At 36.5% G+C, this 12,017-nt stretch overlaps 1 protein-coding gene across 1 annotated transcript; it reads right to left on the bottom strand.

Moving 5' to 3' along the window:
* Positions 1-2,281: 2,281 nt before the first annotated feature.
* On the bottom strand, positions 2,282-8,051 carry LOC107089038. The gene is made up of 7 exons (XM_015381557.1): positions 7,740-8,051; positions 5,000-5,150; positions 4,516-4,659; positions 4,231-4,359; positions 3,321-3,521; positions 2,999-3,124; positions 2,282-2,783 (listed from the first exon to the last, which is right to left on the bottom strand). The coding sequence occupies exons 1-7, from the start codon at positions 7,895-7,897 to the stop codon at positions 2,556-2,558; spliced, it is 1,137 nt and encodes a 378-aa protein (XP_015237043.1). The 5' UTR covers positions 7,898-8,051; the 3' UTR covers positions 2,282-2,555.
* Between the last annotated feature and the right edge of the window lie 3,966 nt (positions 8,052-12,017).

The raw sequence follows: 12,017 nt of genomic DNA, 5'->3' as shown, positions 1-12,017 counted from the left end.
GTCTGAACTGCAGGAGATTGTCTTGACCATGTCTACATGCCTAAATGCACTGAGTTGCCGCCATGTGATTGGCTGCTTAGAAATTAAGTGTGAACGAGCAGTTGGACAGGTGTACCTACTAAAGTGGCCGGTGAGTGTACATGTCGAGTTGTGCTTACAGTGTGCATGCGCACACTTTGCAGTAGGCCACAGAGTTTCTAACTGATAAACTGATAATGACATGGAGAAATTGCCCACAGCTGCCCATGACATAGGTAATTAGTCTAATTAGCTTTTGGATCCTTTTTTTAAAAATAGGGCAACACATGTTAAAGAGATGAAACTAATCAATACTTTACTCAGTTTAAATGTGGGCAAGTTACCGTGTTTGATCACTTGCATGACCCCCCCCCAGCCCTCGGTGAGGTCTAGAAGCACAAGATCTATATCCAGCCATTCAGCAAAGATTCTGCTACATGGCTGTACATCTTATTTTGGCATTTGACCAATTAAATGAGCTCTTGAATGATATATTACCTACTGTAAATGAAGTTAACAAGTCAAGAAAAAGGTAAAAAGCTAATTGAAAAGTTAAAAAGTCAAGTTAACAGGTTAATACACCTCTAAGGTTATGTTGTAACTAAAAAAATATGTTTCTTTCACTCTGTGTTTTTCATGAATTTGTTATAGAAGCACTTTTGTTACTTTTCTTAATACTTTTCTTAATTCAGGCAAGTTAGTGTTTTTGCCATCAAAATATCCATGTTTTTTGAATGTTACAAATGTAATAAAGGTATTTTCCTGGATTCCAATAACAGACTACAAAAAGATCTAAAAATTAGTGAAAATGTCTTAAGATAAGTGTATTTACCCATAAATTTGAATAGATAAACAAGGAGCACTTTTATCCTTAAAATGAGATTATTTGATATTATACACTTAAAATAGGAGACTGCACTCTTTTCCTTATTTTAAATGTAAATTTTCTTGTTCCATTGACAAAGTGTGTCGCTTACCTGCTTAATTCAAGAAAAAATGCACTTATTTTAAGAAAAATGGACTTACTTAAATTTCAGTTATTTGCAGTGCACTCTTTGCTTGAAATTTTGATATTTAAAGTCTTTCACTGGGTGCCCTATAAAGGGTTAAAGTTAAGCCGAAAGTCTGTACATTAATTATTGCCTGTTACATACCGGTAACTATAATAAGAATATGTTTCAGTAAGCAGGTGAAAAAAACTAATCTTGTGTTACTGTCGAACTATGCATGGACCTATCTGATCATGCGTACCTCAAACACTTGCAGTTGTAATGGTAACACAAGGGGCTTCTACGAAGTGTTGATTTAGGGGACATAAATGTAATCAATTACACACCAGATTCTAACTTGTACGACATATACAGTATATTTTATCCAACTTATCAAGTTTGTACCACTTGCAGCTTTTTTGCAGACCTATTAAAAAAAACTCTTCCAAAAAAAGGACCTAAATATGTTGTAATAATATAGCTAAATATAAAAACAATGTTGTAAGTTTGCAATGCCCTCAAGTATTTAATTTTGTTACAGGAACCATATGCAGATAAAAGTTCAAGAAGGTCAATTTCTGACGACTTCCAAATACCTCACAATGTAACTCCTGTTCCTAGCTCCTATTCATTTAACTTTTGCAGGGTAAAAAATAAGGACTCTTTTCAGCGTAGTAAAGTAATTATGGACTTGTGAGCTGAATCCAGACAGTAGTCAGCTGTATGGACACCAGTATGTTATGTACACACACTTATATGAGTAAAATTAGGTCTACAACCTTCTAGAGAAAAGCTTACAAAAAGCAAAACGTACAAAAATATAAAGAACGGCTGAAGCTCCCCTTTATAAAATCTGAAACATATCAAGACGCATATTTTTGCATGTGTTACACATACACATAGTATATGTAAATAAACCATCTATAGCAGGTCTCCTGCATCTTTTTCCTTCCCATTTCTTATTACCGGCACGTTTCAGGCAGCACTCATCATGGCACACGTTGATGTTGCCTAAGTTTCTCAGCTGATTTGCACAATTTGGAAGCACTCCTTGTTTAGGACAATAGATTGACTTCAGTTAGAAATCAGGAAAAAACTGCATTAAATCTCTCAGAAACAGTCAACAATAAACAGATTTAATTCAGAATGAAAGCTGAATTTAGTCTATAATGCCATTACGACATATAGTGCTTTCCCATTGCACCATTAAGTAAAAAAAAATCTTTACTCATAAAGTCTGTAAAAAAAAAATCAAATAAACTTTGCCATTGTTTGAAAATTCTCTTATAGAATTATTCTGATGACTTAATCAGAAAGTTAGAGGGAGTTAATAGGCATGTTTAAATGACAAATATATATTTAAGAAAAATAGATAAATGTGTTAAATTAATTTAAAAGCTGTTTGTCTAAGAAAGTCAGTACAAACTCAGATTTATGTTTTTATAAAAGTCATGTTTCTTGTCTATTTAGCTTAAAATAACCATGGGTTAGGACACCAATCAGTCAGTCTTCATTGACAAGCCGCTAGTTATATCATATGTTGGTCTTTCAGCTTGATTCATTGTCTCTGCTGGAGTGCTTGGGGCAGAGTGGGTGGTGCTGCTTTCTTTTCTCCTCACTTTGTGCCCTCTGTTCTCCCCCCAGCAGCTGCTGCCCATTATTGCAGCGGTGGACAAGTACAGCGTCCTTGTTTTGTGACGTTTTCTGTGACAACAGTCGCTGCAGCATCTGTTTGTCAGACCGCTCCCTCCTGAAGTCATCCTCGTAAATCTTGAGCTGAAGGAATTTCACAAAAGTAAATAAAGGATTTAGTCTAAAACTATTCAGAAAATCTCTAGTAGAATATGGTAAAGTATCTATGTTTAAAAAAAATACTCCTTATTTCTGATAACCAAACATTTTTTAGACAATTTTTCTTTGTGTCAGTAAAAGAAAAAGTCGCATAGCTTATCCCAGTTGATATTATTTCATTTAAGGCAATGAAAAATTACCTGTTCCTGCAGTAGTGCCACCTGTTGGCGCATCTCCTCCCTCTTCTTCCTTAACTTCCGGTTTTCCTGCAGAGTGTGCTTGTGGTCATTGTGCTCTGTCTGATAATCTGCCTCGTAAATTTCAGTCTACAGACACAAAATAGGAAAACGTGAGTGAGCCAGATTGAGACATGGATTACACCCTGAAGCACCACCAGGCGGTGCAGTTCACCATCTTTTTAAAGCCTCTATCTGAACATTATGCAAACCTTTGCCCAGCAACAGTGATTTAACATCAGCTATGATCTTCCTTTTTCAAGTTGTTCTGAGGAGAATGACTTACCTGACATCTTAGAGCTTCCAGTTGCTCCTTTAAATCTTTAACCTCCTGCTTTGAGCTTCCCCGTGTTCCCAGTGTGGTACTGGCAGGATTTTTATCCTTGTATACTGCCTCTGAAATGGGAGACGCTAGGAAAGAGGAGGACGAGGGGCTGTATCTGGAAATATGACCGCTGGTGGGAAATGATCCAGCACTAAAAGTTGCCTTTAGTGGAAAAAAAAAAAGACAAACAGATTAGAAAAAATATATTTAGTCAAATTAGACCCACAGACCTCAATGTAATTGAATAGGATTTTATTTCTCTACATGCATTTACAGGGTTATTCACTAACTTTTCAAGCCTTGCAACAGCATTTGAATTAAAGTCGGAACTTTTAACAAGGCTCTAACACATTTGTGTGATTAGATCTAAATGCATAATGGATTTTAGATCAAATCATGATAATACTGTAGCTACTATCCACTGTCCCACTAACTCAGACTTCCTTTCTTGTCCCTGATAAAAAAAAAGACACTTACAGCATAATGCTGCCACTTTCCTTGTCAAATCAGTGGGTTCATGATGATGTACAGATATAGAGTTAAATTAACGTTAAAAGATTTTCTTACTGCCTGTCATCTGACTAGGTGTGTCCATACAACTTAAATACTTTAATCAAATAGGGGACAACTCAAGTGAATTTGTTGTTGTGATTTTTGCAAGTTATCAATATAGAGGGGACTTACTGGGAAACCATTAATATTGTATGTTTTATAATTAGGCACCACTTTAAGCTGGTCCATTATCCACCCCAAACAGAATGCTGATTAAATTTATTTTTGCAACATGACTTGATTTGAAACTGCTCAAAAGGCATGAATACTTTTGCAAGGCAGCAGAAAATAAACAAATAAAAACAGATAAGATAAAAACCTGGTTAACGGAGGAGATATCTTTTTCTGGGTGGTGAATCCTGTTTTCCAGCAACCTGACATACTCTTGCAACTCCTGGTTTTTCTTCAGCTCTGTCATCAGAGCCTGTTCATAATACTCCTTCGCACTCTGCAATGCAAAAGATAGCTACAGACATCACACCGGTAAACCACATTTACTGAATTCATTAGAAGATTCCCAGGTGTGCTCCCTTCTTCAGCCGCTCTCACTGGCCAGTGAGGTGAGCTGTGGTGATGTGGGTGCTTAAATATTGGCTTTGTTTACCTGTTGTTGTTCAACTTTGAGAAGCAGTTGGCTATTAAGCTGTTTAATTGCATTGTTTTCCAGCTCCAGAGCCTCTAGTCTGCTCTGCAGACCCAGTGTGGCGCTCCGGTATACCTGGTCCCAGTCCTCGTTAAGCTTCATCAGCTGTGGGATATTACCATCGACATCATCAGCAAAATTACAGCAAAGACTTTCATTGCAGTGATCAATAGCATCATTCATTTCAAAATCTCTGCTGTCATTTTCAGTCTGTCTCTACATGGAGAGCAGGAATGAATATGAGTGACATTTCTAATTTCAAAGGAGAACATCATTAAAATCCAGAGGCAAAGGTTGCATAATTTACCACATTCACTACAACACTTTTCACATAACGCCCACGTCCCTCCCCCAGCCTCCGGTGAGAACTAAATGTAATCGCCAACAGCCGTAATAATATGTTGACCTGCAGAGCTTCTGCACAGGTTTTAGGGAGATGTTTTACCTCTTTGTTCACTCTGCGGAGCTCGGTGTTCTTGTTAAGCAGCAACAGTTTCTCCTGGTCAGTGGAGGTGACTGTGAAACTCTCTGTGATCAGAGTGACCTGCTCATCTGTGGACAGCAGTCTGTCACCCAATGGACTTTCATTTTCTGACCTGCAAAAAGAACAAGAATATCATAATATGTTTTGAAAAAAAAAGAAGAAAAAAAACCAGGATGAACATTAAGAGAGGATTTCTATTATTAAGCAAAGGCACGGATGCAGAAAAGAATGTCAGGTACTTTTGAACACCCACTCACATAGAGTGCACTTCCAGAGAATCAAATAGCATCTATTATGCACACCCACGCAACACACACACATACACACAGTCAAATTATGCACTCAAGACACTCAGACACACACATTTGTGCATATTGTGATGTATTTCTACATATGTGAAAATTAAAGTGAGTGTTTACAGTCAGACACAAAGTATTTGCATATTTATAATTTGTGAAATGATTGCCAGTGATGATCCCTGGATAAAAAAATGATTTCTGGTGAAGTACTTAGACAGAAAAGAAACATTTTATTTATTTAATAATCTAACCTGATACCAGACATGTCATCTCTGTGGTGGGGTCTGTTTGACAACAATGCTAACAGCGTGAGTAGTGGAGATACACACCCTGAGAAAATCTGTTGATGGAGGAGCTCATAACACTGAATGAAACCACATCACTGCTCTTTTACACAAGCATACAGCTGGTCTGCTGTAATCTTACAGGGTGCATTCCTTTAAAGTGTCCAAATCTGCAGTTCCCTCACATCCTCTTAAGAGGAAAACATCTCCCACAAATACATGCTTTCACCCACTTATGAAGCTTGTGTGAAGCTACAGTTTGTAGAAGAACGAAGTTAAGATATTTCCCAGAGGTTTCTTGTTAGGAAAAGTAAATGGAAGTAACAAAATACAAAATAAATCCGGTTAGTGGGAAAAAAAACCCCAGAATAAAGTCATCTTTACAGTTTGCAAAGCCTCTTACTCACTGAACAATCTCGTTATTAATGTCACGTTAGCTGTCATAACATGACATTTGTCATTTTCATGATTTGAGACTGGCAGAGATTGACTTTTTGCAAACGTTCATGAAATGATTTTTTTTAAGCTGCTGTAGTCATTTAAATAAAGTGTCCTACAAATAATAATTTCTTTGTTACGTTTTTCACAGATTTAGAAAAGCACAAAGATTTCCTGCTTTGTGTTTGTTTTCAGGCTTAGCTTTAAATGGCAAGAACAGAAACAAGAACTACAGCTGCCATTTCCTTATTATTGTGTTTCTAGTTCATGTCAGCCCAGTGGGCTGATATGTTCTCTAAAGTGAAGCATGAATACAGTCATTCATATGCTTGTCACATTTAAAGTTCTTAAGTTGAATATATCTGCTACTAAAAAAATGCTGTGTTTGGTCTATTTCCTAAAACACTTAACACATTATATTAAAGATCTACTTTAAAAAAACTACAAACAAATCACTTCCCTTTTTATTTAGACATAAAAGTTTCTACTACGTATGATGCTTTTTTCATCAGTACCATGTGGTTTGAGTGAAAAAAAAAAAAAAAACGTTATCAGTGGAAGTTCTATTGTTCCATTTTCTGAAAGGAAAACCCAGAGAAAATATCCCTTTTGAGTAATAAATGTCTATCCACTTTCACTCTGCTGCATTCAACAAAGCAGAAAGGGGCTTTAGAAAAATATTTCTGCAGGCAATAACATCCAAATCATCCACTTAAAACCACCAGTTTAAAAGTTCATATAGTTTAGGATAAAGTAAAACTTTACATGCCAAAAAGGGAAGAAAAATATAACAACGATGACCTAAAATTCTAACTTTCTAGGTCAAATACTCTGCCCTGCCAGCTCAGTTGAATCAACTGTACTTTTAGAAGTACACCCTGCATGTCTTTGTAACCAGAGTGTGAGGGTTACTTCTAATGTTTTTGAAATTCTGACGTCAAAATGTCACACATTTAAATTCAGTGTGTTTGCACGTGATGCAGAATGTGATACAGAAGAAGAGGGTCAGACAGTTTCATCTGAAACTCCTAACAGGAAGCTGAGCTTGTGTGTGTTTGACAATTGTGTCATGATACCTAAAAAAATATATAATAATAATTCTATGTAGTTATAAGCTTTGTCTAATCAGTTTTCATAAAATATACAAATATATAAATAAATATATAGCCTTTCATAAATATGCATAAATATAAATATACATATACGTAAATATAGTGCCTTAAATTCAAATAATTTCAAGTTTATTGGCTTTATATTTCTATTCCATTGGCTAATTCTACATAATTACTGAGTGAGTTTAGTGAAACGGTGACCTGCAGCCTACATTTGTGTGACATCATGGGAAACTCCAAAGTCCCCCATCATCCCCACCTCTCACTGAGGTGAAGGTTCACTCTAAACTGCTTGAACATATAAACCTCTGTTTTTTCATCTACTCTGTAAATATTCAAGATCATATAAAACAAAGAAACATTACATACATTTATGATATGTTGCTTTTTAAGTAAGACAATACACAGGAATGACAAAAACACAAAGGTGAAATGAACTGAAACTACAAATATAACAGAAAGACCCTCCTCCTAACAAGCAGTTTCATCTCATCCTTTACAACGTTTAAATACATAAATATATTTTGGTCTTTTTACGTGTAGGAAATTATAAATGTTGTATACAGACCATAATTCCTTTGTAGAGATGTGATCTCCAGGGCCGTGAGGAAGACTGCTGGTGTGCTTGGCCGAAGCATCTCGCCGAGTTCCTGCCGTTGCTGATGAGGTTGGCAACGATGAAAAAGACGACAATGACAGCACCTCTCCATCCATGACTGAAGACATTTTTAAAATCCTTGAGCAAGCTGGAGCCCTTATTACAACAACTCTCTCCTCAACATGTGCTGGGAAAGCATAAACAACGTTGTCAGTGATGATATAAAGCAAAAGAGGAAGCAGCCTAGACCATGAGCCTCATGACACAAAGAAGAGGAAGTTACATGGACGCGCTCGCTGTTTCAGCTTTATGTGAAGGAGGGCCTGTCCCTCCGCGGGTACTTATTCAAGTGTTGTACCTCTTGCTCACTCTGTTACCAGACTGTGGTGGAAATGTTTATACAGCTAACTGTACATCATTTGGGGAGTGTGGGAAAGTCCACTCTGTGTTTTTTTTTTATATTTGTCTAAGCTTAGCTCTTGTGTTCTGTTTCCTAATGGGCAATTTAAAACAGCACACATTTAAATCAGCACAGATTTGTTCCAGTGCTGAATTATTATTCTTATGTTCTAGAAGAGACTATAATCCAGGACATACCACAGATATTAATACAAATAATGACTTTATTCCATACATTTATTTATGTCACATAATGATAGGGTCAGGATAATTGCATTCATTAGTCTATTCATTACTGCCAGCCAGAGAGGAAATAAAACCAAAGCAGGTTAATTACTAAACTTTCCACAGGAAAAACAAATGATTTAAAAGATTTAGTTAATCATGATCCTCTTAGCCGAACTAAGCAGTCATTTACACATTCAAAGAAAATCTGAATTCCAGTTTTGCTTAGGGGAAACTCTTACCTTCTGACTCTTCTAACTTAAATCTAAAAGAGATTTAAGACCCCTTAGGCTAAGACATGTTAAAGTCTTTACAAGGTACAGTCAATGGGGTGGTGACTTACATTCAAATATTCTGCTATGCTTTAAGGTATAAGAAGACCTCTCTCAAACCCTTGCTGGATAGGCTACAGAAAATAGATTTTACACAGTGGAATCTGAATAGCCCAGATTTTTTTGTTTTGTTTTTTCTCAATCATTTAGATTTATTTACCTGATGAACACACATTGGACAGTTTACCAGGAAAAATAGATTCTATCAATGGAAAAGGACTTAGTTGACTAAGTTGTTTAAACAATTATTTCTATAATCCTCACTTTTGAGAGAAAACCCAGCCAATCCCTATACAGATTGGTTGCAAAATTATATGCCTATATTCAATTCAATAAATATAAATATTATAGCATAATAAATTCAATTCATTTTAGTTTATTTCTATTGCACCAATTCACAAAACGTCAACTCAAGGCACTTTAGACTTCACCAGATCTTACAGTCAAATGATTCAAAGTTTTTATCTGAGGAAAATCAGTAAATTTCATTGACTTCATTGACTCATTCTAATTTATGAATGCAGAATAAAGCAAATAAATTGTACCATTATTTTCCCCCAAGGAAAGCAATATGTTAAAGCATCTGTTATGTATTTACAAGTCTTGCCTTGTATCTTGCTATAAATAGAAAATAATCACTTTTAATGCCAAAATATGACAAACTAAGTGTATTATGTGTATATTATCACATATCTGTAGTATGCATATAAGATAAGCATTAACATATTTTATATTTTAGGGCAGGCTGTTACTTTAACCATGACGTCATCATATTGTTTGGTTAGTTTTTCCTATATTTACTGAATGCCTTTCATTTAATGATATAATTGCATTATTTAATACGTGCCCAAAATGTTCAAATAAGAAATAAATTAATCAATCAGAAAGTAGTTTGACCTTAAGGCATATGTCATATGAACCTTCTTCAGTGCAAGTTTAATATCTTTGTGGCAAAGTATCATGAAAATCGTAGGCTAACTGGTTGATCAATGCTACTCAACTCTTAATTACATGGTCGGTGTAAATATATCCTTACTACATATGGCATATCATAGTTGCGACACTATTTTGCAACATTTCAAAATGTCTGTCTGCCTAGCTATGCAGGAGATCACAATGTATATACAACCTGCATCTTCCTATGCCAGAGAACAAAATATTCTCATTTCCACAATATTATGATGGAGGTATAGGGTTAGGAATTACTTTAGCTAAAAAAATCTAGGTGAAAAAAACAAACAAAAAAAGTGTTCCTCACTAATAAATACTTTTTCACAATTCATCCACTTTTAGGTGAGGAATATTGTTGTTTTCAGAATGTCATTGCACCTTTCCAGGGAAGTTAGTTTATGTTACATAATGATTTTCAGAAACAAAATATTGTTCGAATAGCTTTTATAAAACAAAGTGGAGAAAAAATAATTCATATAATTTAAAACAGGGATTAAAATGAAGGGCTGAATAAAAATTAAAGTCATATCTTCAAAGATTGAAGAGCAGGCAACAAAAATATTTCAGTGCTGTCCAGTGTAGCTCTGTGTTGCTCCAGCGATTCCATTCACATGTCTGTGTCATCTATCATGCACACCCGTTGCAGAATTGCTTTGCCAAGCACAGGCTCTGGAGGGAGGGAGTAGCAATGCACTGCCTTTATTGACCCAAGCCTCTGTCAAAGCCAAGAACAAATGGGCCGCTACTCAATGAAGGGATTGATTTTTGGTCTAACAAGAGATCGTAGAGAAATCGAGAGTGTCCCATGGAGTGAGGACGACTGGGTTCTGGACAGTTTGCCTTCTTTACGATTTCTCCTATTTGTGTCTAAGTGAAATTCTTCATTAGCTGGAAGGGAAAGGGACTATGCTTTTAAATAGTCCGGGGTATAGCAGCAATCAGTGTCTCTCCAGGCGGACATAGCAATTTGCTTTACCTTTTCATTTCCAGGCAATGATACCTTGACAGAGTCATCTTGGGTCAATTGCACAGTCCTCTGCATTTAGCAGCTGCATCTCTTTCAGTATCAGATTAACAGAAGTCTGGTGTATTTTTTTTAATCAATGTGTCATATTTACATTCCATTTTCTATTTGAAACCAACAATTGAAATATGAGAAACTCTTGCTTCTTTTTGTTTCTTTTTCTATCTTAGAATAATATGGAATGACAGAGAACAACTCTTTCTTTAATTGATCATATCCCTACATTATATATATGAATAGCGAGCATTTTATTACAATTTTTAAACTTCTTCTGGGCCCTAAGGTAACAAAGTATTTATAAGGCTCTAGTGGCAAGTAGAAGAAGACAAGAGAATCACAATACCAACATCAGCTTAGAAAGCTTTTCAGACGTATATGTTTAGAAATTATAACAATCACTGTTATAGTAGCAACTGAAAAAAATAAGGATTCTATTAATATGTTTTAATACTGGCTTTCTTCAACTGTTTATAATCATGAACAATATTAAGAATCTTATTAAGTGCAATTTTACAAGAAAGACATATAAAATTACTTATGAATCTTAGAAAATTTTTCAAATGCTGAATATATATTTCAGTAGCAAGTTCCTGCTCTAGCCCATCTATGTCTTGTTCCAGTAGCCAATTTGTCATCAAGTTGCCCTGGTTCCCACAAATCACCTTGCCTAAGGGTGTACCTGGATGTCGACGCCGGGAATCGAACCCCAGTCACCTGTGCCGAGGTCATCGGTGTTACTGAAGCTTGAGAAATACCAAGGGCTGAAGGAGGAGCAAGAAAAGATGTGGAAAGTAAGAGCAGCAGTGGTGCCAGTGGTAATTGGAGCACTGGGGGCTGTGACCCCCAAACTGGGAGAGTGGCTACAGCAGATTCTAGGTAAAACATCCGAGGTCTCTGTCCAGAAGAGCGCAGTCCTAGGAACAGCTAAGATATTGCGCAGAACCCTCAAGAGCCCAGGCCCGAGGACCCGAGCTTGAGGATGACACATACCACCCCACGAGGGGTGAGAAAACAGTTTATATATAAAAACTAAAAAACTGTTTTCTCACCCCTCGTGGGGTGGTATGTGTCATCCTCAAGCTCGGGTCCTCTACCAGAGGCCTGCGAGTTTGAGGGTTCTGCGCAGTATCTTAGCTGTTCCTAGGACTGCGCTCTTCTGGACAGAGACCTCTGATGTTTTACCTGGAATCTGCTGTAGCCACTCTCCCAGTTTGGGGGTCACAGCCCCCAGTGCTCCAATTACCACTGGCACCACTGCTGCTCTTACTTTCCACATCTTTTTCTAGCTCCTCTTTCAGCCCTTGGGAGGAGCTAGAA

The sequence above is a fragment of the Cyprinodon variegatus genome, unplaced genomic scaffold, assembly GCF_000732505.1.
Source record: "Cyprinodon variegatus isolate N-32 unplaced genomic scaffold, C_variegatus-1.0 Scaffold236, whole genome shotgun sequence".
Taxonomy (NCBI): domain Eukaryota; kingdom Metazoa; phylum Chordata; class Actinopteri; order Cyprinodontiformes; family Cyprinodontidae; genus Cyprinodon; species Cyprinodon variegatus.
This window is presented reverse-complemented; position numbering and strand designations above follow the sequence as displayed.